Here is a 25,121-nt window from a genome sequence, read left to right as displayed (position 1 = left end):
GTGTGTGGGCGCACTTATATACCTGTACATATGTGCATTGCGGGGGATTACATATGAAGGCTGACATCATTGTCCTCTTGATCTTTCTGCACCTTAGGTATTGAGACAGAGTCTCTCACTTGAACCCGGAGATCATTGATTCTGCTAGTCTAGCTGGTCAGCTTACCCTCGAGACCCTTTGTTCCTGCCTCCCTAGCGTGTGATTGCAAGCAGGCTGCCATGCCTTACCTTCCGAGCCATGTCTCCATCCCTAGGCCAGGTTGCTTTTAAATAAATCTCACTATTGGCGTGCCACGTGGCTAGGATTTCAGCGTTGACCTTTCCTGTCTCTGTGCCCTGTCTCTCGCCTCAGAGGTTCCGACCTCCCATGCAGGTTGTTTCACTAACGCACTTTCTGCTCATGCCCCCTCTCTAGAATAAGAAAATCTACTTGGATGTCATTCACACGTACATGGAAGTGCATGCCACTGTTTACGGCTCCAGCACGAAGAACATTCCCAGTTACGTGAAAAATCACGGCATTCTCAGTGGGCGTGACCTGCAGTTTCTTCTCCGGGAAACGAAGGTAACTTCCCAGCAGATTCATAAACGTTCAAGCGGCTTATGGGTTTGTTTCCCTGGCGTTGGAAATGGGGTCAAAATCTTTGATGTTTTCTTTTCCTTCTTTTTGTTTGTTTGTTTGGGGGGGGGTTGTTTGTTTGTTTTTCCAGAGAGGGTTTCTCTGTGTAGTCCTGATATCCTGGTACACTCTGTTGATCATGTTTTCTCTTCAATGTTGCAATAAAACTATAGGCAATAGGTTGGGGATATAGCTCAGTGATTGCCCGGCACATAGAACCAGATGGGAACTGTACTGTAGTATCTGAAGTTTTAGTAACTGTTATTATTTGTTAAAATAATTTACTAATGATAATTCCACAGAAACATTAGCTTAGGTTAGCCTAGCTACAAGGTTTTCTGGGTGTTTATGCACACATATACACTTTACAATTGTAAAACCTTTACATGTGTCTTTGTGTTTCAAATGTATCTGTGTATTGACTGTAAAGGAGAAAGGTCGATGCTGGACATGCTGAAACACACCTATAATGCCAGCACTTGGGACTTAGAGGCAGGAGGATCGGGGTTTCAAAGGCATCCTCAGACATGTAGGGAGTTTGTCGCCAGCCTAGGATACATGAGACCCTCTCTAAGCTTTAAGTAATAACTAGGCAGCATAGTCCTAGAGCAGCTATTGCAAAATAATAATAATAATAATAAATAATAATAATAATAATAAATTGTACATTGTGGTTGGTTGCTATAAATCCATTTCTTGATTTTGTTTAAAGTATGCATTTTGCAATTGAAAGTTAAAAACTATGTTCACTGGAGCTTAGTGGTAGCATTTATCTGACGTGTGCAAGGCTTTGGGTTCTATCTCCAAAACCCCAAGAAATAAATTTTAAAAACCCCTGTTCATGGGAAACTTTTCTTGTGCTGGGCATCAAGCCAGCAGCTGCGAGTGGAAAGGTAAGGCCCTGCCTTGTGATAGGGTAGCAGAGGTCACAGCTGTCAAGCCCCCCTCCCAGTCACTGCTGCTCAGGGAACCAGGTCCCGACCTGCTCTCCTCCTACCCCTTCCCTGGCCCACTAACTCAAGAAGGGTATGGGTAGGGGTATGGAGTCCAGTGGGATGACCGGGGTGTGGAACCATCTGGCATTTGAACCATAAGGAAACAGATTCATGGAACCAAGGTGCCGGTGACATATTCAGGAGAGAATTAAATCCAATCTTCCTATATTTGATGTTAGAATATGACTTTTGTTAAGGAGGTGGGGTCTGGTTGTCACGGTTTGAGGCAGAGTTCAGACCCTGTGGCATAGGTAGTTGGAAAACCACTGAGGATTATGCATTTACTTATTTGCATATATATATGTACATTATTTATACATGAGTGTATGTATGTGTGTGCACATGTATATGCGTCCATGTAGAAGCCAGAGGTCAATTTTGGATATCATTTCTCAGGTACTACTGTTTACCTGGTGGGGCTTTTTATTTATCTTATTTTACATGTACATATGTGTGCCTAAGTGTATGTATGTGCACCATGTGCATGCAGGACCCTGAGGTCAGAGGAGTCACGTGAGCCACAATGTGGGTGCTAGGAATTGACCCAGGTCCTACAAGAGCAGGCGGAACTTTTCAACTGCTGAGTTAACTCTCCACCCCACACCTTTGGGACTTTTGGTTATGTTTGCTTTTGTTTTTTTTAGATAGAGTTTCTCACTGGCCCTGAGCTCACCAAATAGGCTAGGCCAGCTGAACAGTCAACATGAGAGTTCCACTTGTCTCTGCCTCCCCAGTATTAGGGTGACAGACATCACTACTGACTACTGTGCCCCATTTATCTTATATGGGTTCTGGGTACTGAATTCAGGCTGGATCGTGAGCACTTTACTAATCAACCTGTTTCCCTAGACCAGGATCTCAGTTTTAGAAGGTGCATCTGGAAATAGCTTTGAGGTGATAAAGCCGACACCACTGTGGGTTCCAGGTACCCCGACTTCCCACAGTTAAACTGAGATCAAGTTATGGAGGAGCCTCTGGCTCCTTCATGCTTACAAATTGAGAATTCAAGCTCTGCTGGGCCTTTGACGTACTGTCTTCACAAACACCCCTGCTTAGGAACACTTAGTAAAAGGAGAGAGACATAACTCATAGGGTAAAGTGCTCAACCCCAAAACATGAAGACCAGAGTTTGGATCCCCAAGACCCACCTAAGGTCGGATGTGGGAGCACACATCTGTAATTCCAGTACTTCTATGGCAAAATGAGAGGAAGAACAGGAGAATTCCCAGAAGCTTAGAGGTCTGCCAGCCTGGTTTACAGTGAGCAAGTGATTCTGTCTCAAACAACGTTTGGGGGGGCGGTCATGTGACCCCTGAGATTGTCCTCTGACCTCCTCCATACTTGCATACCTGCACACAAAGATTTTTATTTTCTTTACTTGCTTTTTTGTTTGTGTTGAGACAGGGTCTCACTACATACCCCTGACTGTCCTGGAATTCATTGTGTAAACTAGATTGGCCTCAGATTCACAAAGACCCACTTGCCTCTGCCTCTTGAGTGTGGAGATTAGAGGCATAAGCCACCATTCTGGGCTACACAGAGATTTTTAAAGATGGGGTGCACAGGAGCCAGCAATATGGCTCGGCAGGTAGAGGTACTTGCTGCTTACGCCTGAGGCCCTGAGTTTGATGTCCAGAACCCACAAAAAAGTGGAAAGGAAAAGAAGAGAACTAGCTCCCCAGAGCTGTCTTCTGACCCCCACTTACACACCGTGAGATGCATGCACCCCACACACACACATATCATACACACAACTGTGCAAGTCATCTGAAAGTTTGTGGCTGTCCACCAGTTAAAAGGATGGCTATCTGGGCTTTGTCTGTTTCTCCGTCTGTAAACGCACTTGATTCTTTTTGCTTCCAAGTCATTTCAAGGGTGATTCTAGAGATAAAATATTTTGATAAATTTTTTAACCCTTTGGCCAAACACCAGGTTTCTTTTCATAAGGACTTTAATTTCCTAAAGGTCACCTATCATCTAATGATGCTCGTGGCTCTAGGAGTGAGGCGCCCCCCAGTTTCCCTGTTCTCTTCCTGTCATTTTCTCTCTGAGTTTGACATTCTCGAGTCATCAAGATGCCCGGGCCCTTTCACAGCAGCGTTGCTATTTTCTGCCGTTTGCCTCATTTTACTTTTCTTCGGTGAGATCCTGCTGAAAGTTCAAGCTCCTTTCAAATAACACCGTGGCAGAGCTTGTTTTGCAGTGTGTCATTATCGTCTCACACGCTTCTATTACCCCGACCTCGGGAATGTCTCCTCAGCCCTGCAGAGTTTAAAAAGAACCCTCATTTGCCCACCGTCCGTTCACCTTGTCAGAGAATGAGAAATAGGCCACAACTGAGGTCCAGCCTGTCTGGGGGGAACACAGAAAAAATGTCTCCAAGATCCAGCTATGATGTTGGAGTAGGCCAAACAGCCAAGAGGTGCATACATATTATATATGCATCTTTGAAAAAAATAAAAGTAGATTTTGGGACTAGAGAGATGGCTCAGTGGTTAAGAGCACATACTGCTCTTTTCTGTTTTGTTTTTGTCTTTGTTTTTTGGAGACAGGGTTTCTCTGTGAAGCCCTGGCTGCCCTGGAACTCGCAGAGATCCACCTGCCTCTGCCTTCTGAGTGCTGAGATTAAAGCATGTACCACCTCGGCCCAGCCACATCCCGCTCTTACAGAGGACCGGGGTTCAGTTCTCAGCATCTATATCAGGCACAGCCTCCTCTAATGCCCCTTCCAGAGGATCAGACACCCTCTTATGTCCTCAGTAAGTACTGCAAGCATGTGGTACAGAGATAAACAGGTACACATATACATAAACTTTTAAAGTAATTAATTTAAAACTGATGCCTTTTGATGATGTCCTATATGGAATTATGTAGCACCTTTTTCTCTGATAAGAAAAGAATATATAGGGCTGGAGAGATGACTCCCCAGTTATGAGCGTGTGCAGCCTTTCCAGAGGCCCCAAGTTCTGTTCCCAGCACCTGCATTGAACTGCTCACTCCTACCTGTAACTTCAGCTCCGGAGGATCTGATATCCCTGGCCTCAGTGGGCACATGCATGCATGTGTAAACACACACACACACACACACACAACTATACATCATTTAAAATACAAATAAACCTTAGAGAATATATTAAAGTACTCCGTGTGGAATTATGACTCAGATTGTTGGACATATGAGGAACAGGAGGTAGTGTGTGGCCAAGGCTCCCCTTCCATTGCGAGCCCAGCAGTATGCAACTGAGCTGAATGAATCTGGAGTTAGGAAAGTTGACACGGACCACTCTGGCTCTGCATTCACATCCTTTCCCACTTCTAACTCCTTCTGTGCCTCTGAGCAATCTTAAAGCAATTTATTCCAATCCATGTTGGAGGTGAAGAACGGGAGCTGCCAATGAGACATGTCTGTAAAATGATTAGCTTCTCCTCAGGCTCAGCTAGAGACGGAAGCAAGCCTGTTCTCCTCTCCCTCAAGATCTCCTGAGATACAGAGATGTGGCTGGTGTTCGGTCACTTTTGGGCTCGTTATTTTTGTTAGTGAGCCACCTTTGGGTTTGGTATCGCTTTGTTCTTGGCTCCTCGGTGTTGCACGTTGAACTCAGTGCTTGTACATGCTGGGGCAAGCATGCTGCCACTAAGCTGCATCCCCAGCCTGTCTTTGAAGCTCTGTGTCTAGCCCACAGCATCCTTTGCTCAGTAGAACTTCGTCTGAGCATGCCGCTTGGGGCCGCGGCCTCAGAAGGTGTTGGTATAACATGAAAAATGGGACCTAAAGTGCAGGGAAGTTGCTATAATCTAGAAGCCTCTTCTAACAGAGCTGTAAATTTAGATGAACAAAGGATTATCCGAATTTTGATGAATGACTTATTTATCTGAAGACCAGAGGCAGGCCGTTTAGTCTGGCAGACTCTAGAAGACCCAGTGGAGCCAGTATATCATGACCCGCTAGGGTGGTAAATCCCCCAGATCCATTAATGTGTTTTTTTTTCCTTCATTTTCCTAGGTTCCATTTGTTTGCTTGTTGGTTGGTTGGTTGGTTGGTTGGTTGGTTGGTTGGTTGGTTGGTTGAGGCAGGGTCTCAAGTAGCCCAGGCTGAGCTCAGACTTATCACGTAGGCAAGGCTGAGCTTGAACTTCTGACACACCCCCACGCCTCCACCTCCTGAATGTAGTGATTACTTGTATGCACCTCACAGCCAGTTTATGTGACGGTGGGGATCAAGCCTGGGGCCTTGTGCACATCAGGCAAGCACTCTGCCAACTGAACAACATCTCCAGCCTACCTCCCTAGCTTTAACTTCAGTTCCTTTCCCTTCTTCTCTTGGGTGGTTCTTATTAATGGGCCATAATGCGTAGAGGATTCACGTCCCGATAGAAGGGTGTCTGGGGCTCTACTCTTTAGCCACACTAAGTTCTTTCCTTTCTGTAGTCAAGGACAAGTTCTAACTGTAGCCTAGCAGGAGAAGCTGCTGTCCACAGCCTCCCCTTCCAGGCACCCCACCGTTCCTTCCTCCATGACTTAGGTGACCCAGAATGATCCTCATTTTTCACCGAGTTATCTCTAGATGCCTAAACGGGTATGACCAGTGTAGATTATGTGCTCCAACAGTCTCGCCCTTGTACCTAACTACAGTCCCAAACACACAGCTGAAAGTCCCCAAAACCCCAGCTAACTTTGGGTTTTCCCACTGGGTTCCGCTGGGTTTCATTTCTGTTGACATGACAAAATATCCTCACAAAATGGGTTTATTTCAGCTGACAAGTCCAGAATATGATCTGTTCTTGCAGGAAAATACAGCAGCGGGAGACTGAAGCAGCTGGTTAGAGCATCTCCACAAGTCAAGAATAGGCAGAAATGAATGCGCCCTGTCCAGTCGCTTGCTTACTGTGCTCAGCTCAATCTCTCCGCCTCAGGACTCCTGCCTAGGGAATGGTACTACTCACAGTGGGCTGGGTCTTTCCATATTAATTAATTTATTAAGGCAATCTCCCTCCGGCATCCCCACAGACTAACCTAATTCAGACATCACCTGGCACTTCCTAAACGTCTTAGCAAAGAGATTTGCCCATAAGCGGGCTCTCATGGGGCCCAGGCTGGCCTCAAGCTTTCTCCCTAACCAAGTGTCTTAGTTTCGTTCCTTTTCGTTGTGGTAAAGGAATACCCAAGAAGAAACCTAAGGGAGAAAAAGTTTTAATTGGCTCACAATTTTAGGTTATGGTCCACCATTGTGGGGAAGCCAAGGCAGTAGGAACTAGAAGCAGTTACAACCATAGTCGGGCAGAGAACAAGGAAGAAGTGAATGCTTGCTTGTGCTCCGCTCTCTTTCTTCACACACACACACACACACACACACACACACACACACACACACACAGAGTGGATGGCTCTTTACATTAGTTAACATCCTCAAGATAATCTCACAGGCTGACCTAATCTAGACAGTCCCTCACTGAGACTCCACCTGAGTAGTTTTAGGTTGTGACAAGGTGACAGAGCTGTCGCTTGGGGATAAGGTTCGTTCAGTCCTAAAACCAGATCCAGGTAGCTCAGTAGTCAGGGGAGCTTCCATGTTTCCAAAGGCCTCTTCCCAGCGTCTGGCTTTTGCATCCAAGTTGACCACACCAAATCTGAAAGTCAGAAATCCAAATTGCTCCTGAGCGAGAACATAAGTCAGTTGATCGAGATTATCTAAAAATGGTCACTTCCCACCTCTAGGTCAGTGAATTGACACATAAATTGTAATACATTTGATTTGGCTTTCAAATGACAAAATGCGGGCGCTTTCAAGTTGGGAGCTGGTGTTTGTGGTCTGGCTTGTTTCATCTCTGACCAGGTGCTAAGGTTGCTGGGAGAAGTCAGGAGTCCGCCCCAGGAACCCAGTCTCCAGAAAGTGCCCGTTTGGTTGCCAGTTTGGCCAGTTGATAACGCTGAAACAGGTGTGCTAAGTTCTGTGGTTACTTGGCCATCACAGCTCTTCCCTAGACAGCCAAAGCAGTTCAGATTAGAGGCTTTGTGGACCGAGAGAGTGCAGAGCCACAATGAGGAAGACTACTGTCCTTCAGCATCAGAAGAGGGACGCTTGAAGCCAAGGGAAAACTGTCACCTTTCAGGATAAAGAAATTGTTTTCTCCACTTCCTGGTCTTCTAATTTCTTCCCATTGCTGTAGTAAAATACAGAGGGCTACCTAGGGGCTCTTGAGAAAGGGAGAAAGGGCTGCCTTGGCTTTCAGTTCCAGGCTACCGTTCATCACTGCAGAGAAGTCAAGGAAGGTGAAGCAGCTGGTCACACTGTAGCCATTGAACTTTAAATACAAAGTAGCCCCGTAAGTGCCCGCCTGTGTCTGACACTTGGTCCTGTTGGGAAGTAGCAGACCTCTAGGAGATGGAACCTCATTGGTGGAAGTAGGTCACTAGTCACTGGCCCCACTTCCCGATTCTGTGTGTGTGTGTCTCTCTCTCTCTCTCTCTCTCTCTCTCACTCTCTCTCTCTCTCTGTCTCTCTCTCTCTGTCTCTGTCTCTCTCTGTCTCTCTCTCTCTGTCTCTGTCTCTGTGTGTGTGTGTGTGTGTCTCCTGTACAAAGTTGAAAAGGAACGGATCAGTCTGCTTCCTGCCTGCCAGTCTATCCTCACGCTCCTGCCATCAAGCCTCCCTGTCATGAGAGACTGTGCCCCTTTCTGGGACTCTAAGGCAAATAACCCTTTTCTTCCTTAGCTTGCTTGTGGTCAGACTATTCTGTCAGAGCAACAGAAAAGCAAGGAATGTGACATCCAAGAGCAAAGAGAAAATGAATGCGTCCATGCCAGGTGCTCAGCTAACTTTCTCTATCCTCACACACTCCACATCCAAACCTAGGAAATGGTGGCACTTACTTCTAGGCTAGATCTTCCCACATCAATTGAGGCCATCAAGACAGCCCCCCCCCCACCTTGAGCAGACATAGCCACGAGCCAGTCTGATCTAGAGGATCCCTCACTGAGACTCCCTTCCCGGGGAATTCTAGGATGTGTCGAGGTGACAAAACTGACCATCACACTCAACCATTGTACGCATTTTTCTTTAAAGAGATAAAAGGAATACCTATTCCTAGAAATAGATTGCTGCCCCGCTGTGTCAAGGTCAAACAGGGCAGGCCTGGCGATAGCATACGGTTTGTAGGACTGGCCTTTGTACCTGGAAGTCACTATGCTCTGTAATATTCTCTCTTCTGGTAGTTTAGCAATGGATGGCACAATGAAAACTTGTTGGACATAGTGGTACCCACCTTCAATCCCAGCACTTGGGAGGCAGAGGCAGGCAGAAGGGAAGGGAAGGGAAGGGAAGGGAAGGGAGGGAGGGAGGGAGGGAGGGAGGGAGGGAGGGAGGGAGAGAGAGAGTGAAGGGAGGGAGGGAGGGGGGGAGAGAAGGAGGGAGGGGAGGGAGGGAGGGAACCCATAAAAACACACAAAAGGACTGAAGTTGTCGTACCCCACAAACAGCCCCCAGGCCCTTCATCTCCAACTGTATGAAGGACCAGCAGCATAACGTCCAGCTGTGTGAAATTACAACTGGATTTGAACTTGATCAACGATTTTTCAGATGTTTACTAGGCACCAAGCCTGAGAATATTAAATATTTCTATCAAATATTTCCTTCAGTCCTCCCAGCAAACGCCATGCCGGAAGCATCACTGGTGACCCCATTTTTGCTCCTAAGGAGACAGAGTGCTTGTGTGTTCTTAGGTGAGCTTCTAGAACCAGTGAGAGTAGATTCTGAATGAGCTCACACGGACAGTTGCCGTGGTTACCGGATGAGGACCGGTAGCATCAGAATTTGAATCCCTGTCTTTCTGACTGCACAACCTGTGCTGTTAATCGTCTCATTGCCCTGGCCATCTTGACCAGCAATCTATCGGCGAGCTGAAGTTAATTCATTGCCCAGACTCTTTCCTGAGCCTCCCACACTGGCTAGTTAATAAAGATCAGAGAAGTACGTGCTGAGCGTCTGTGGGTCCAATATCTTACAATTCTTGGTCTTCCTCCATTAAAAATGACCCAAAGTCCACATCTAAAACACTGGTTGTAGTGGTATTCACTTCTAATCCCAGCACTGGGATTAGAATGGAGGCTACTGGATCCCTGGGGCTCACTGACCAGCCAGCCTCGCCAAAGATGAGAGAAAGCAATGGCAAGAACAGCTGAGGGAGACATCCAGGGTTGGCCCCTGGCCCCCACACGCATGTGCACATAACCACATACATACATAGTAGAAGAGAGTGATGCTGACCAAGCCCAGGAGTGGTTAGAGGAATCTTTAACTAACTTAGTTAGGACTTTAGACAATTCTTTTTCCTTTCAAAACAGAAAAATACCTCGGCGACCGTGTCAGGGGGTCCCAGTCCTTTCATGAATAAAATGCACACTCCTTTGTCTGTTCTTCCTCGTCATTTTAATGCAGAGAGTGACATCTTTCAGTTTAGAAACACTCACCGTTGGAGCTGGAGCCAGGGAGATGTCCACCCTCTAGAGTATCCCTGTTGATGCTGGTCTTCTGAAGGGCAGACTTAAGCCCATACAACATGGCCAGTTTTCCCTGGAAGAGTTAAGCCTTAGCACTGAACGTTTTCTTTTGCCCAATTTTTGCACGAGTGTCTGTGTGTATGTATGTGCACACATATGTTTACAGGCGTGTGCACCCGTGTGAGTTTGTGCTGAGGCTGGAGGAGGACAGCAGGTGTCCTGCACTGTCACACGCTGTATTCCCTTCAGACGGGGTCTCTCACTGAACCTGGAGCTAGGCTGGGGCCTTCCAGCCTCAGCACCTTTCTCCATCGCACACAGCTGGGGTTGCAGGAACGTGTGGCCTCACCCAGATTCTTATCTGAGGGTTCAGACTCAGGTCCTCTTACTCACAGGGCAAGTGCTGTTACCCAGTAGGTCCTCTTCCCGGTCCTTGAATGCCTTCTTGTCTTGTGCTTCTCCCTTCTGTGGTAAAGAATTCTATAAGGGTGGAGTGGGAATAACATGAAATCCTCAGAAAGAGGGAAGAGAGGGGAAGGGGAGTCAGAGAGAGCCTGGGGGGAGGAACAGAAGGAGGGTGGGAGGGGGAGGGAGGGCACATATAGACACAGTGGCGGATCAATAGACAAAGCAAGTTGGTGCTGATGAGGAGTGTGTCAAGACTGTTAGTAAGCAGAAGCCTTGGTGAGATTTCTCTGCCTGGATTGTTGCCACCCAACCCTTAGACGTGCTCTGTGCCCTCCATACATGTGCTTCACTGTGCCGACACAGGTAATGAGTACACCGGAAGCAAGAGAAAAATTCCTTACTGACAGCTGACAGAAAACTGTTACTTCGGTGTTTCAAAGGCAAGGGATCAGTTCCTGTCATCTTAATTGGTGTGACAAGAAAACTTGTTGCCAAGAAATAGTGAGGTAGCCAGGCAGTGGTGGCGCACGCCTGTAATCCCAGCATTCAGGAGGCAAAGGCAGATGGATCTCTGTGAGTTTGAGGCCAGCCTGGTCTACACAGGGAATTCCAGGACAGCCGGGAAGACACAGAGAAACAGTCACGAAGAAGGAAAACAAGAAAAAGAAAGAAATGATGTTGTGTTTGCTTGTGGTATAATCATCGTTGGAAACTAGTGAGCAAGGCTTGGGAGAATTAAGCCCAAGTGTTCCTTATTTCATCTGTGTGTGTACATGGTGTGTGTGTAAACACGTGTGTGTTCATGTCTATGAGTGCACGTATATGAATGCCACGGTCTGCATGTAGAAGTCAGACAAAAACCTCAGCTATCCATCCTTAACTTCAACCTTGTTTGAGATAAGGTCACTATTGTTCACCAGTGCATAATCCCAACTAGCTGGCCTTCAGGATCTAAGGATTCTCCCTTCTCTGCCTCCAGTCTCACTGTAGGAGCCTGGGATTACAAAGTGTGCTGCAACATCCAGTTTCGTGTGTGCTTTGGGGCTCTAAGTTCAGGTTCTGATGCCTGTACTGCAAGCACTGAGCCCTCTCCCCAGCCCCCACCTCCCCCCGTGTTTCTGTGTTCTGAGATGCTCTGGTGCCAATAGGGCATAATTGTTGGTGCAAATTCTTATTCAGATATCATTAAGCTTAGGTCACATTCAAGTTCATCAAGCAATGGCCTCTAATCCTTTAATAGTAGGTGCAGATTGGTTGATCTAGAGGAGATAACCCCTCTCCCAAAGAGTCTCTGTTTAAATGGATAGGCGTTTGCTGCCTCCATTTCTTCCAAACCTGTTTTTGACAATGTAGTGTGGAGGAGGGCATCAGCACTTCTTGGCAGACCCTCATTTTCAGGGGTCAAGAAATACTGTGGACTTCAACAGCTCTGGTTAAACCTGCCAAGACCCTGTCTGTATCTGCTGGCATTTTCTTCTCAAAGTTGAAAAGAGAGGGGCTACCTGGTGCTATCCTGTGTCCCCGGATGTTAGTGGATTGTTAGGGTCAGATCTGGGCCTTGGCACCCCTGACATGCCAAGTAGGTGCAGACATTTTTCCTCAATGGGTCAATTAGAGGGACCAGGGACAGTGGAGTACAGAGAAAAGGGAATTACTTGTGACCGCACTGGGGAGAGAACAAATAAAGGGATCTCATGACTCCCACATCATCTTTGGGGTCCCGACACGGGGCTTAGGTTAAACAGAGGACAGGAGATTTCATCACTAAGTGGTCCTGGTCCAGGTGTGATTCAGTCCGTCACTGACACATCCTTGTCTCAGCTCCAGTCTGTCCTGCAGTGTTGTCAGACTGGGTGAAATCTCTTCCCTGGAGACAAGTTCCTCCCTGACTGACACCAGGCTCTGGCCTTCCCTTCTTTCTGCTTGAGACTAAAGCGAAATTCCAGTTCCATGGGACTCATTGTTTCAATATCTGATAGCCAAAGGGAGGGGCTCTAATGCCTGTCATCTTTAGAATATCTTCCTTACTGCCTTGATAGTTACATTTCTTGGGGGAAAGAGCCTGGGTATTCCTGAACACTAATGCGCAAGGAACCTCAACATCCTCCACCCTACCCCACTCCCACCAGGCACGGGCTGTGTGCCTTTGGAACTCCTTCAGACTTGGCGTCTGCCCGTGAGCAGAAAGAACCAGGATTAGATACACCTGGCAGCAGCCATGCACAACACTGTACCCCTACACCTGGTATGCACAGAGTCTGTTTCACTGACCCTTGGTGTCAATCGCTTTGTCCCAGCGACTCCATGCCACTGTGGGCTCGCTAAGGACCTTTAGCTTGTTTCTGCTGCCATCTACTGTCCATGTAGGGAAAGTCGAGGTTTGGCAGCTGGGGAGGGAAGTGGGAAATCGCAGCCTTTGCAACTTCTGCTCCCACAGAGGGAAAAACAAAACCTGCCAGCTGGTGGTGTCCCCAGTGAAAACTCTATCATAAAACCTGTGTTTACTGATCTCCCAAGTTCCAAAGCAGTTCCATTTGAACTGTAATCAAGTGACCTTTCTGCCCCTGGGTCCCAGAGTCCCTGAAAGGGCTCGTTGTTCCCTGCCTGAGTGAAGAAACCTTCTGTTTAGTTAAGCAAGTGTTTTTGCAGTTATGTCTCCTGCTAAGGACAGAAGGACAATTGTTGGGTCTTGAGTTTATTGCTGGTTTTGTTTCATACCCCTGCTCTCTCTTCCCCAGAGTCCCACCTCTTCTTTACTTTCATATCAGCAAGGGAGCGGGGAACAAGGCAAGCCACTCCACAGGGCCTTGCATTTCCTGTGCTGCACCTGCAGCTCTGCAGATCCTGCTATAAGCCCCTTCGTTCTGTCCCAAGCCACCAACCTCGAGAGCTAAGCCCCTCACAGTATGTCAGAGGCCCCCACCGAAACTGACTTCGGGAGCTGAGAGGCAGCTGTGACACCATGTTCATGTGATGTGTTTTCCTGTCTTACAGCTGTTTGTTGGGCTGGGATTCCCCTATGAGGGTCCAGCTCCCCTGGAGGCCATCGCAAATGGCTGTGCTTTCCTGAACCCCAAGTTCAACCCTCCCAAGAGCAGCAAAAACACAGACTTCTTCATTGGCAAGCCGACCCTGAGAGAGGTGAGCATCAGAAGCGTTCCTCTTTCTTCTATGCTCTTGTGTTTATGTGTGTGTGGATGGGTGGCACGTGTGTGCGCATGTGCACATGCAGGCATGCACATGTGTGCAGGCATGTTTGTAGAGGCCAGAGGGTGAAGTGTGGGGTCTTCCTCCATCACTCGCCACTATATTCACTGAGGCAGAGTCTTTCAGTGAACTCAGAGTCACTGATGTGAGTACTCCAGTTTGCCCTGGGGTCTCCTGCCTCCACCTCTTAGGCTCCATGATTAAAAGCCGGCTGCTATGCCCACCCTGTGCTGAGGACCCATGCGCAGGCCCTCACTTTGTACACCAGGCTCCTGTCTGCTAAGCCAACTCTCCAGCCCTTACCCCAACTCTCTTTTCAGTGACCATGGTGGGTATTCTTTCTAGTCTTCTCATCACGGCTGACAGCTGGGATGGAGGAGACCCCTGGGAACATTCACTGGCCTCTCCATTGCATGTGGCGATGGTAAAGAAGAAACGCTGGCCAGTGACTCTTCACAGAGAACGTCAGCCGCAGAGTCGGGGAGATGAACTAGTCAATAAAGCGCTTGTCCTGCACGTTAAATCCCCAGAACTCTGTAAAGAGCTAGGCATGGTAGCAGGCTCCTAGAACCCCAGAACCGAGGAAGCAGAGACAAGTGAGTCCCTGGGCTTTGCTGGCCAGCCAACCTAGTTTTCTTGGCGAGTCCCAAACTGATGAGAGACTACGTCTCGAGAAAACAAGGTAGATAGTGCCTGAACAACAGCCAAGGTTGGCCTGTGACCTCTATAGGTTTGAGCGAGCATTTACACACACAGAGAGAGAAAGAGAGAGAGAGAGAGAGAGAGAGAGAGAGAGAGAGAGAGAGAGAGAGAACATCAGAGACAAGACACCGTAGTTGATGAGCAGGATATTCCTGAGATTTCAGCCCACCCTCAGCAGGCTGTCAAGCCATCCCCGCATAGCAAGAGCCTCTCACAGGAGCCTTGGCCCATTTGCCTTTGCAGATGCTCTTGAAACCTGCAGTGGGGTGATGAATCACCACGGAGCATCGCCGGGGTTCATTCGGGGCCATAAACAGAAGTCATTTACAGCTCCGTGTGGGTGATCAGTGTGCCAAAGATGGGCATGATTCTGTATCTGGGCAGACACAGGTGTGTGCAGGAAACCATGAGATTGGCTTCTGTGTTATTTCTGGGCAGTTAGTGGCTCCCCTGGCTGCTCATGCATGGGGACATTAACACGGAATCCCTCGGGGCCTTTGGCTGGAGAGTTAGGGCTGGAAAGGCCTAGTGTGACACAGCAGCTGCTGTTTCTGGAACATTCGTTTTCAGTTCTGTTGCTTTTTTAACACTTTGAGACACTTCCTCGACTTGCCTTCCAAATAGTGCATCAAATGTGTTTCTTCCCTCCCTTCCTTCCATTGGAGTCTTTATAAAATGACTATTTAGATACAGTGTCCTTTTTTGTTTGTTTTTGCTTGTAGAGACAGGGTCTCTCTGTGTAGCATTGGCTGTCCTGGAACTCGCTCTGTAGACCAGGCTGGCCTCCAACTCACAGAGATCCACCTGCCTCTGCCTCCCAAGTGCTGGGATTACAGGCGTGTACCACTGCCCAATAGTTTACCTAATTTTTTTTTTTTTTTTTTTTTTTTTTTTGCTTTTGAGCGGTAGAAGTTCCTTAGATATTTAGGATATTAACCCTTTATCAGACATAATTTGCAAATATTTTCTCTTATTTTATTTGTTGGTTATTTCTCTTGATGTGTAAAACCTTTAAAGGTTGAAGCTGTGGAAATAGCTTCAGTGGGTAATGTGCTTGCCACACAAACAGGACGACCTGCATTCAGACCCAAGAATGCATGTTTGAAAACAAAGAAAACATACCTAGGCACCGTAGCACTCACCTGTAATCCTAGAACTGTGGGGAGGAGACAGGGGATCCTTGGGGCTTGCTAGCCAGACAGCCAAGCTTGTCCGATTTGTCCCAGGCTAGGAGGACCCTGTTCCAAAGAAAAAGAGGGATGGCTCGGGAGGAATAATCTGAGATTGATATCTGGCCTCCACATGGGCATGCATGCACACACATGAACACACGTCCACACAAAGAGGACACTTCCGAACACATTCTACCCCATGCCCAGGGAATGACGTCACCTGACAGTGCTCACATCAGTCAATACTGAGGAAGTGTCCCTTGTCCTCTGCCACTTGCCATCATCTAACCGTGTGATCGTGCTGAGGTTGGGGAGGACACTCATCCACTGTGGTGTAAGGAGAGAAGAGACCTTGAAGCACCTGCAAGGGAATATTCTGTCAGCCCTTAAATGAGACCATGAGAGGAGGTATGGAGTCCTGTCATCCGTGGCTCCACATGCGACCTCATCCAGACAACTCCATAACCCCAGTGTTCCCACAGGGGGCCAAGATGCCAAAGAGCCTGTCCACGCAACAGCCTGTGGTACTCGCTGCCATCCTGGGGAGTTTGGCAGAGAGTTCTCTATTTTCTAGTAGCTTCATATCTGATTGGGAGCATGAGAAGGCAACAGCACCATCATACAATGTATAGAGATAGCCAGAGTCGGGGTGGGGATGTGGCCTGGTTGGTAGAGCACTTGCCTGGCTCAGAAGCCTTGGGTTTCATCCCCAGCACTGCACGAAATAGGTGTGGTGGCTCACACCTGTAATACCTGCACTTTGGACGTGGAGGCAGGAGAGTAAGAAGTTCAAAGTCAGTATCAGCTATATAGCAAGTTCAAGGCCAACCTGAAATACACGAGACCGAAATAAAAGCTACGTGGATGAAAGAGGGGAGTTACCTTGGAGTTGTACAAAGGCGGAATTTCAGTGTTAGCAGAGAGGGATTGGGGTGGCTTTAAATAGAAAGGAGAGAACTTCTAGATGAACAATGGAGAGCCAAGGTTCGTTGGCCTCATGCAGGAGGACATCTAAAAGCTTTGAGAGGCAGAGGTGACCTTGATCTCATGGCAGAAAGAGCCATGTGCCCTGCTTTCACAGCTTTCAAAAGCCCGCACATCTCCTTAACCAAAGATGCTTCTAATTGGGAAAGAGCTGCCAACAAGTCTACAGAGTTCTAAATCCGAAACCTCTAGAACAGCGGTTTTCAGCCTATGAGTCTCCACCCCCAAGGTTGCATACCCTGCTTGTCAGATATTTACATTCTGATTTGTAACAGTAGCAAAATTACAGTTATGAAGTAGCAATGGAATCATCTTATGGTTGGGGGTCTCCCCTGCATGAATGGCATTAAAGGGTCATAGCATTAGGAATGCTGGAAACCACGGATCTAGAAGGAACTGGGGAGATGCTCAGTGGTTAAAGCACCTGCTGCTCTTGCAGAAGACTGGAGTCAGTTCCCAGCGCCTACATCTAGTGGCTCATAAACTCCGGTTCTAGGGGATCCATGCCCTCTCTAGCCTCTTTGGATACCAAGCATGTACCCAATACACACACACACACACACACACACACACACACACACATATATGCAGGTACTGACACAAACACAATTGATAGACAGACAGATGGACTGAGTAATTCAAGCATAGTGGCATATGCTACCAGCCTGGGAAGGCAGACAGAATCCCTTGACCTTACTGGTCAAGGAATTGGCATGCTCCAGGTTCATTGAGAAATTCTGTCTCCAAAAGAAATGGTGGCCGGGCGGTGGTGGCGCACGCCTTTAATCCCAGCACTTGGGAGGCAAAGGCAGGTGAATCTCTGTGAGCTTGATACCATCCTGGTCTCCAGGACAGGCTCCAAAGCCACAGAGAAACCCTGTCTCGAAAAACCAAAAAAAAAAAAAAAAAAAAAAGAAATGGTGAAGAATAAACAAGAAAGCTCTCTCCCTCTCTCTCTCTCTCTCACACACACACACACACACACACTTAGAAATGATCTCTCTTACCTCAGCAAATGGAAAAGTTTTAACCGAAAGTCACATACTGCCTCTGTGTCCCTTAGACACTTTCTGTTGAACGACCCTTCCCACACAAACACTGATTAAGGTTAGTTGTCTCTATTTCTCTTTACCTTCACTTGAAGGAAAGGGGAAAAACTGAGAGTTTAGCTTTGTTTTTATTTTTGCATCAGACCAAATTTTCAGAGTGCATTGTCTCTTCAGAGCAGGGAAGAAAGACTCCAGATTGCCTTGAGGAGGGGAGTTGCTTCATTGTACTTTATTATAAATTAGATTTTTATCTTTATATTGGGGGACATATTAATAGGTTCCTGTAAAGGGAGCGTGGAATCTCCTTGCAGGCTCTACAGAGGTTCTGAAGTCGCCTCTCATATTTCCCAAGATGCTGCTTGTCCAGAGGATGCTCAGTAAACCTACTGACAGATATACACTCAAGGGGCTGAGATCAGCGGTCCTCAATAAATTAACAAGGAGGAACACAGAGCTCTGAGAGAGCTTAGTGAATCAAAAAAGGCCTCACTCATAAAATTAAGTAACCCTCAGCAAATGCAAACGAATCAAACAGTAATGGCTCAGCATCCGCATCACGTGTTTGCTAAGAGCCTAGAGCAGTCTTGTAAATAAGCAGGGGCCTTGAAAGAGGGGAGGGGAGGGGAGGGGAGGGGAGAGGAGGGCTGAGCCGAGCCTGCACTGCCATGTAGATGACTCAGTGGTGACATTGCTGGTAGTAGAAATTTTTGCAGTAGATGGACTAATTAGCTTGTCCTCTAGGCCACAAAGCGGAAATATGACAGTCTGTCTGCCCATCCTCTCAAAAGGTCTAAAATGGCAGAAACGCAGCCCTGCGATATAGATCACACACACACACACACACACACACACACACACACATATTAAGAGTGATTTTGAGGCTTTGTTCATTTTTTTCTTAAGAATTTGGTGGTGTTCTCAGTTTGGTGGTTTGCTCAAAGACACTGAATTGGAACTGAGGAGACAGCTCGGTTGGTGTAAAAGGCTTGGAGGACTTGATTCCAGCCTCAGAATAGAGGTAAAAAGCTGGGTGTGGCAGTGTGAGCCAGTAATTCCAGTGCTAGAGGCAGCGACAGTGGATCCCTGGGCTCTTTGGCCAACCGGCCCAGGTTGACTCAGGAATGACACCCAAGATTGACTTCTGGCCTCCACACTCATGTGCACACTCATACGTACAAACCCACACAAGCCCGTCCCCATAAAGCCGTTCAGTTGCTCAAGGGTCTAGATTTGAACTTGGCTTTGCTGTTTTCTAGTTATGTAGACTCCAAGAACCTTGGAATCCTTGTGATATATAGGAAGCCTAATAAACAATATATGGTTTGGGGATTAGCTCAATGTCTGGCCCAACCAAAGACCTTGTGGATTGGTATCGAATCAAAATATTTTATACAGAGTTTGTTTTTTTTAATTAGCAATTTCCACGACTCTGGGCCTGCAAACTCCTCAGCACTGACCACAGAAGAGGGGGCTGTGGCCGGGGGGTGGGGGCTGTGACAGGAGAGGGAGCATGCGCAGAAGCCAAGAAAGGCTGCAGCCTCGGGACTGCAAGGTCTTCAAATTTCCTGGAGACTTTCCCAGAGGCTTGTGCTCCTAGCTTCCTGCCCCAAACTGGACTGGCAGAGGCTGGTGTGATGAGGTCCCAAGGGCAGTGGCAAAGAGATGGCAGGTGCTAATTAGCGTTGTAGTTCTCTAAGTGTCTATGTACTTGTGGAAATTGAGAGAAAGGGAAAAACAAGAAAGAGAGGCAGGCTGGCCTCAAAAGCCAAAGCCATAGCACTAGCATCAGCAATGGCAGCTCCTGTAAGGAACAGGTTAGGATGCATTTCCCAGCTGCAGAGATTGGTCAGTGGGTGAGAGCCCTTGCTGAACAGGTACTGTCCCCGGCTTTGGGTCCTGAGCAGCAACATACAAGCCGAGCATTGCCTCCAGCACCTGCACCAGCTGTGCTGGGTGGTGGGGAACAGAGATCCCTGGTGCTTGCCGGCCTGCCAGCCTAGCTAAAGCCAGTGAGCACAGGTTCAATAAGAGATACTGTTTCACATGAATAAGGCAGAGAGTGGCACAGCCAGGCACCCAGTGTCTTCCCCTAGCCGTGGCACGCACACAAGGGCGCGCTCCTGCACATACGTTGCCTACACGGTTACATTCAGTAAATGAGTGACTGATTGAACAAGTTAGTAAATTAATAAATAAAGAATAAATAGAACGCATTTCCTCTCCAGAAATGAGATTTGCAAGTAATAGAACTTGCCTTCGTATATCATTTTTTTTACATTTATAATATATATAAAAGAAATATGTAAAAAACTATTTCTAGGAAAATAATATGCCTTTTATTTTGTTCAGTATTGTGTACTGGGAATTATACAAGATGGGATGTCTGGTTCCACCTTACAAGTGAACAGTTGTATTTAAAGTATGAAATATTCATCTGTACACTGCCAGCCTTATTTTCTTATGTTTGCCGTTATGAAAAGGGAGCTGAGTATAATCTGTGTACACATCACACACGTTTGTAGAGCTGTGGTTAATGTGGCATCTAGCCATGGAGGCATGTTTTACTGCAGGGTAGTACCCAGGGGAATGCTGGTGTTGCTGTGACGTTTTTCTGAAATGGTGATGGATAAAGTCTCGAATAAACCAGTAGAAGGCACAGGAGTGCCTGCCCAGCATGCAGGAGGCCTGGGCCCCTTCCCAGCACCGTGCAAACCAAGCTTGACATCCATCCAGCACTCTAGAGGTGGAGGTAGGAAGAACAGAAGGTCAAGGTCATCTTCATTTACCTAATGAGTCAGAAGCTGCAGCCAGGACTGCATAAGATTTCATCTTAAAGAGAAAAAACATTTCTTGCTATATATAATATGCACTAATATTACAGTCCTGGACAATTCAATGTGCACACAGATGGCCTCTAAGAATTCCCTTCCCTGAATTCACATGAAATCCCAGCAAGGCATATGAAAGCTCTCCGGGCTGGTGACTAGGTGGTAAAGAACATACTTAATGTATTCAGGGGCCCTATGTTCAGTCTCAACAGACAGCAGTTCCTTGGGGGATGGCAAGTCCTTGTGTACAATGTCCTGATGCCATTGCCATGTGTCCCTGGTTCTCACCTGAAATGTCTCCACAAACGTGCAAAAGGTTCTTGTTTACCCACTGCCTTAGAGGTAGAAGACCCCAGGAGGAATCCAGGCACTCTACCCCAGCCTCCTTTGGCCATGCTTTTTTTTTTTTTCATATTTATTCTTTAAGGAGGGAGAGTCCATGTGCCACAGTAGGAGGAGAATCCTGTGCCTCAGTAGGAAGGGAATCCATGTCCACAGTAGGAGGAGAGTCCATGTCCACACTACACTTGTGGAGGTTAGGGAACAACTTGTGTGGTCAGTCCTCTCCTGCCATGTGAGGATGAAACTTGAGCCATCATCAGTCCAGACCCCAACTGCCCCTTCCTACAGAGCGTCTCAGCTGTCCTGGCTACTTGACTCTTAAAACCGTTAGGAAGGAGACTCACCCCTTCCTTTTCTGATCCTAAACTGCCTTTACAAATTTTGTTTTCTGGGGCTGGAGAGATGGCTCAGTGGTTAGGAACACATACTGCTCTTCTTCCTGACACCCATGTCAAGCAGCTCGTAACTGACTGCCTGTAACTGTGGCTCCAGCAGCTCTTACAACCGTTTCTGGTTTCTGTATCTGTCTGCACATGTGCACATACGCACATAGACGCACACACGCCCATACATTTTAAAGTCAGTGACCCTCATGTTCTGGTGTTGCTATGATTATCTCTGAAACCATCTGAAAACTCCTGAGTTCTCCAGTGGCACAGTTTCTCCCGCCATCACCCCTGTGTGCACTGTTCCTCGTGCCTGTGTGCTTTTCCAGCAGCAGGTTTGTCTGTTACTGGGTTTAACTCTATAGTCCCAGGCTGGCCGCAGATTTGTGGTTCCTATGTCTACCTGCCAATTAAAGAAATCACAGGCATCCCTGGCTTATGACTTTGGTCTTTCTTTTGGGGGGTGTGTGTGTGGGGGGGTGTTTATTGTGATTTTCTGTGAATACCTGTCCCTCCTAGCCCAAAGAATAGATACTAAATTTATGGAGGTAATTTTGGCTGAGAACAAGTAGTTCTTAAGAGCCCAGGATAACTACAGAGGAGCATTAGCTGCTTATCTCGTTTGTGTGACACATGAACTAACAAACGGCAGCGTAGGAAGAGATACTTTGGCTCACAGTTTGAGGGTACAGTCCATCGTGGCAGGGAAGGCATGGCGGCAGGAGCATGCGGCAACTGGTCACGTGGCATCCACAGTCGAGAAGCAGGGAGATGGATGCTGTGATCAGCTCACTTTCTCCTTTTTATTCAGTCTACCACCTTGACCCATAGAACGGTGCTGTCCACATTTGGGGGGCTCGTCCCACCTTAATCAGCAAGATCTAACCCCCTTATAGACTCCCTTATCTCTGGAGGTTGGATCCTGTCAGGCTGACAAGCCCTATCAACCACCACAGAGGCTACAGGCCCTTGCTTAGTGACAGAGCGCCACTCACTGTACACAGACCCGAGTTCGACCCAGCACCACCTGTAGGAGCCTCTTTGCTATGACATTGTTTTATTTCCAGTGAGCTTCAAAAGTTCCACCCATCACTATTTTTTTTTTTAATCTGCCTGTTTGTGGGTTAGAAGGTTTTGATTGCTACAGGAAGAACGGAAATGCCTTATCTCCTCTTTGAGTTCAGCTCGACTCGTGAAGACAGCGTTTTGTCTAGCCCAGAGCTTTATCTGAACAGTCCTGCGGATGTGAAACTAACACGCAGCATGTCCTCTGTCTTTCAGCTGACGTCTCAGCACCCGTACGCAGAAGTCTTCATCGGCCGCCCACACGTCTGGACCGTGGATCTCAGCAATCGAGAAGAAGTAGAGGATGCTGTGAAAGCCATCTTAAACCAGAAGGTTGCTGCTTTGCTTTGGTTTTATTTTCTCCCTGCCTTTGTTAGACCCGTAACCTGGAACTCGTGCAGAATGTTGCAGTCTCTTGCTTTCAGTAAGCAGAGCTTGCCTCCTGAATCGGACTCAGACCATAGTCTAGCCATAGCATCTGGCTTGAGGATCTCAAGGAGACTTCTGTGAGACTCGAAACAGCTGGTGGCAGATGTGGGTTTGGGTCTTACTGACCCTGCTGATGGACCTTCTGGGTTCCTGGGTTCCAGGCATGAAGGGCGTGGCTTGACTCATACTTACTCATGATATAAGCATGTCCTTGGAGAGATTTGCAAAATTAGGCTGCTTATGTTACCTTATACAAAGGGTAAAGTATATAAAATTATTTTGTTTTGTTGTTGGTGGTGGTAGGTTGTATATGTGTGTTTGCACATATTCCTATGGACACGGGGGCTTACACATGTATCTTTTGACACTCCACTTCCTTATTTTTCTTGAGGCGTGGTCTTTCGCTAAACCTAAAGCTCATTGATTTGGCCTTGCAGGCTGGCCAGTAAGCCCCAGGGATCCACCTGTCTCCACCCCCAGCACCAAGATTATAGACATGCTCCCCTCCCACCCGGTTTTCACATGGGTGCTGCAGATCTGAACTCAGTCCTCAGGTCTACACAGGAAGCAGCCGAGCCATCTCCCCAGCCCTGTAGTTTTCTACAGTGTTGGCTGTTTATCTTTTCTACCTAAGCATTAGGTAGAATCTTCTTGACGTCACCATTCTGGATCTTTCTGATCAATCCAGTAAGTACTGATCAAGCACCTGTTATATACAGGGCCCCCTATAAGCTGTTCTAGGAAGGTAAGAGATGTCTACCTCCACCCTAGATGAGGCTGACCACCCTGTGGGCAGTCTACCTCCTATAGGACTGCTGTGGAAGCTCTGAGGCACAGCCCACCCTGTGCTTCTCCTCTCTAGCACCTTTCCGTTGGTTATTACCTGTTGGTCTATGTGTGCTGTGAGGAGATGGGTAAGGGCCGGCTCAAGAAGAAGTTCCTGAAGGTGGTTCTTTGTCCTGTCCCCAACAACACTGTTGGGCTCTATCTAGACAGATTGCTGGTGACTCCTCTCTCATGAGGTCTCCACTTCCCTTGCATGTGACCTGGAGACACGGCTGTCCGTGTGTCAGTTGATGCAGTGTAGCAGAGCCCAGTGCCACCCCTCCTGTCTCTCCTTCAGGTGTCTCAGCAGCCATCAGAATGTTTTCCTCACCCCATGACCTTCCAAGGGTTTCCTGTCCTCCCCAGATAGTGTAAGCCCCTGTATAGAAACCACAAGCTTTTGTGATACTGCACATCCCTCTGTACCTTGTCTACCAGCTCCCAGTCCTGAGCTTTGTCTTTTCATGTCTTGGTTCACACTCTGGCTTAGGGATGCAGCTCAGTTGAAAGAATACATGTCTAGTATGCACGAAGTGCTGGAATCCATGCCCAGTACCCAATAACCCAGATATGGTAGCACATGTCTGATTCCTGCACCCAAGAGGTGGAGATGAGAGGATCAGAAGTTCAAGGTCACTCGCCTGCATAGTAAGTCCACCAACCTATGCTATATAAGACTTTGTCTCAAAGGAAAAAAAAAAATCTCAGCCCTCCCGGAGCCACTAGCTAAGTTTTTTGGTTGTAGCACTTGATCCCCTTGCTTTTGCAGCAGGAGTTCTTCGGATACATTCTCATCTACTATAGACCAGTCATTTCTCCCTGCCTTCCCCAGAGCAGTGAGCACGTGTTCATTCGACAGATGTTGGCTAAATTCCCCGCCCTCAGTGCAATCTGCCTAGCCCTGAGAGGCTGGTGAACCACAGGCATTGTCTGCAGCTCCCCACTGTCTACCTGCTAGCACGTGATAACGTCCACCTTTTTGAAGGCCTGCTATGTACTTTGCACTAACGAGGCAGTTTCCCACCATGTACCTCACCACAGCTTAACAGAGACGGGTTTTCCTCCTTGCCACTTTCACACATCGGGTATCTGTGATTTAGGGAAGGTAGATTGTTCAGGGTCTAAAGAAGAACACAGTAGGGCCTGAGCGCTGTCTGTCCAGTTCCAGGTGTGCCACTCTAACACCTGCCGGGGCTCCCACTCAGGGGTGGGCATCTGTGTGAGTCAGTGGAGAGTCTGTAAGTGTCTGTAAGTGCCTCGTGTCCCATGTCGCCTTTCACGGTGCCCTGTTGTTTCTGCAGATTGAGCCGTATATGCCGTATGAGTTCACGTGTGAAGGGATGCTTCAGAGAATCAACGCGTTCATAGAAAAGCAGGTAAGGCCCATCAGAAGTCTGTCTGTCCTTTCTGTGTTCCACTCCCTGTTTCCCAGCTCTCACCTGGTGCCCTTCTCTGGCTATTTGCCTGCTTTGGAAAACGTCAGGCGGCTCCATGATGACTTATTGTCATTTTTAAATGTTTCACTGACATTCACGGTCTCCCCAGGGAGCCAGTCTTCCTTGGAGTATTGACAATGAAAGGTCATATGGACATTTAGAATAAGACGTTTGAGTG

At 47.6% G+C, this 25,121-nt stretch overlaps 1 protein-coding gene across 3 annotated transcripts in view; it reads left to right on the top strand.

The window, feature by feature from the left end:
- The window catches only part of Mgat5 (alpha-1,6-mannosylglycoprotein 6-beta-N-acetylglucosaminyltransferase), a 282,882-nt gene that overhangs the window by 245,838 nt on the left and 11,923 nt on the right, over positions 1–25,121 (top strand). For all 3 annotated transcript variants that reach the window (XM_057769775.1, XM_057769776.1, XM_057769777.1), the window contains exons 12-15: positions 416–565; positions 13,513–13,659; positions 22,470–22,586; positions 24,809–24,883. In XM_057769775.1, the coding sequence (XP_057625758.1) occupies positions 416–565; positions 13,513–13,659; positions 22,470–22,586; positions 24,809–24,883 (489 nt within the window). The remainder of the gene's footprint in view (positions 1–415; positions 566–13,512; positions 13,660–22,469; positions 22,587–24,808; positions 24,884–25,121) is intronic.

Source organism: Chionomys nivalis, chromosome 5 (assembly GCF_950005125.1).
Source record: "Chionomys nivalis chromosome 5, mChiNiv1.1, whole genome shotgun sequence".
NCBI lineage: Eukaryota > Metazoa > Chordata > Mammalia > Rodentia > Cricetidae > Chionomys > Chionomys nivalis.
This window is presented reverse-complemented; position numbering and strand designations above follow the sequence as displayed.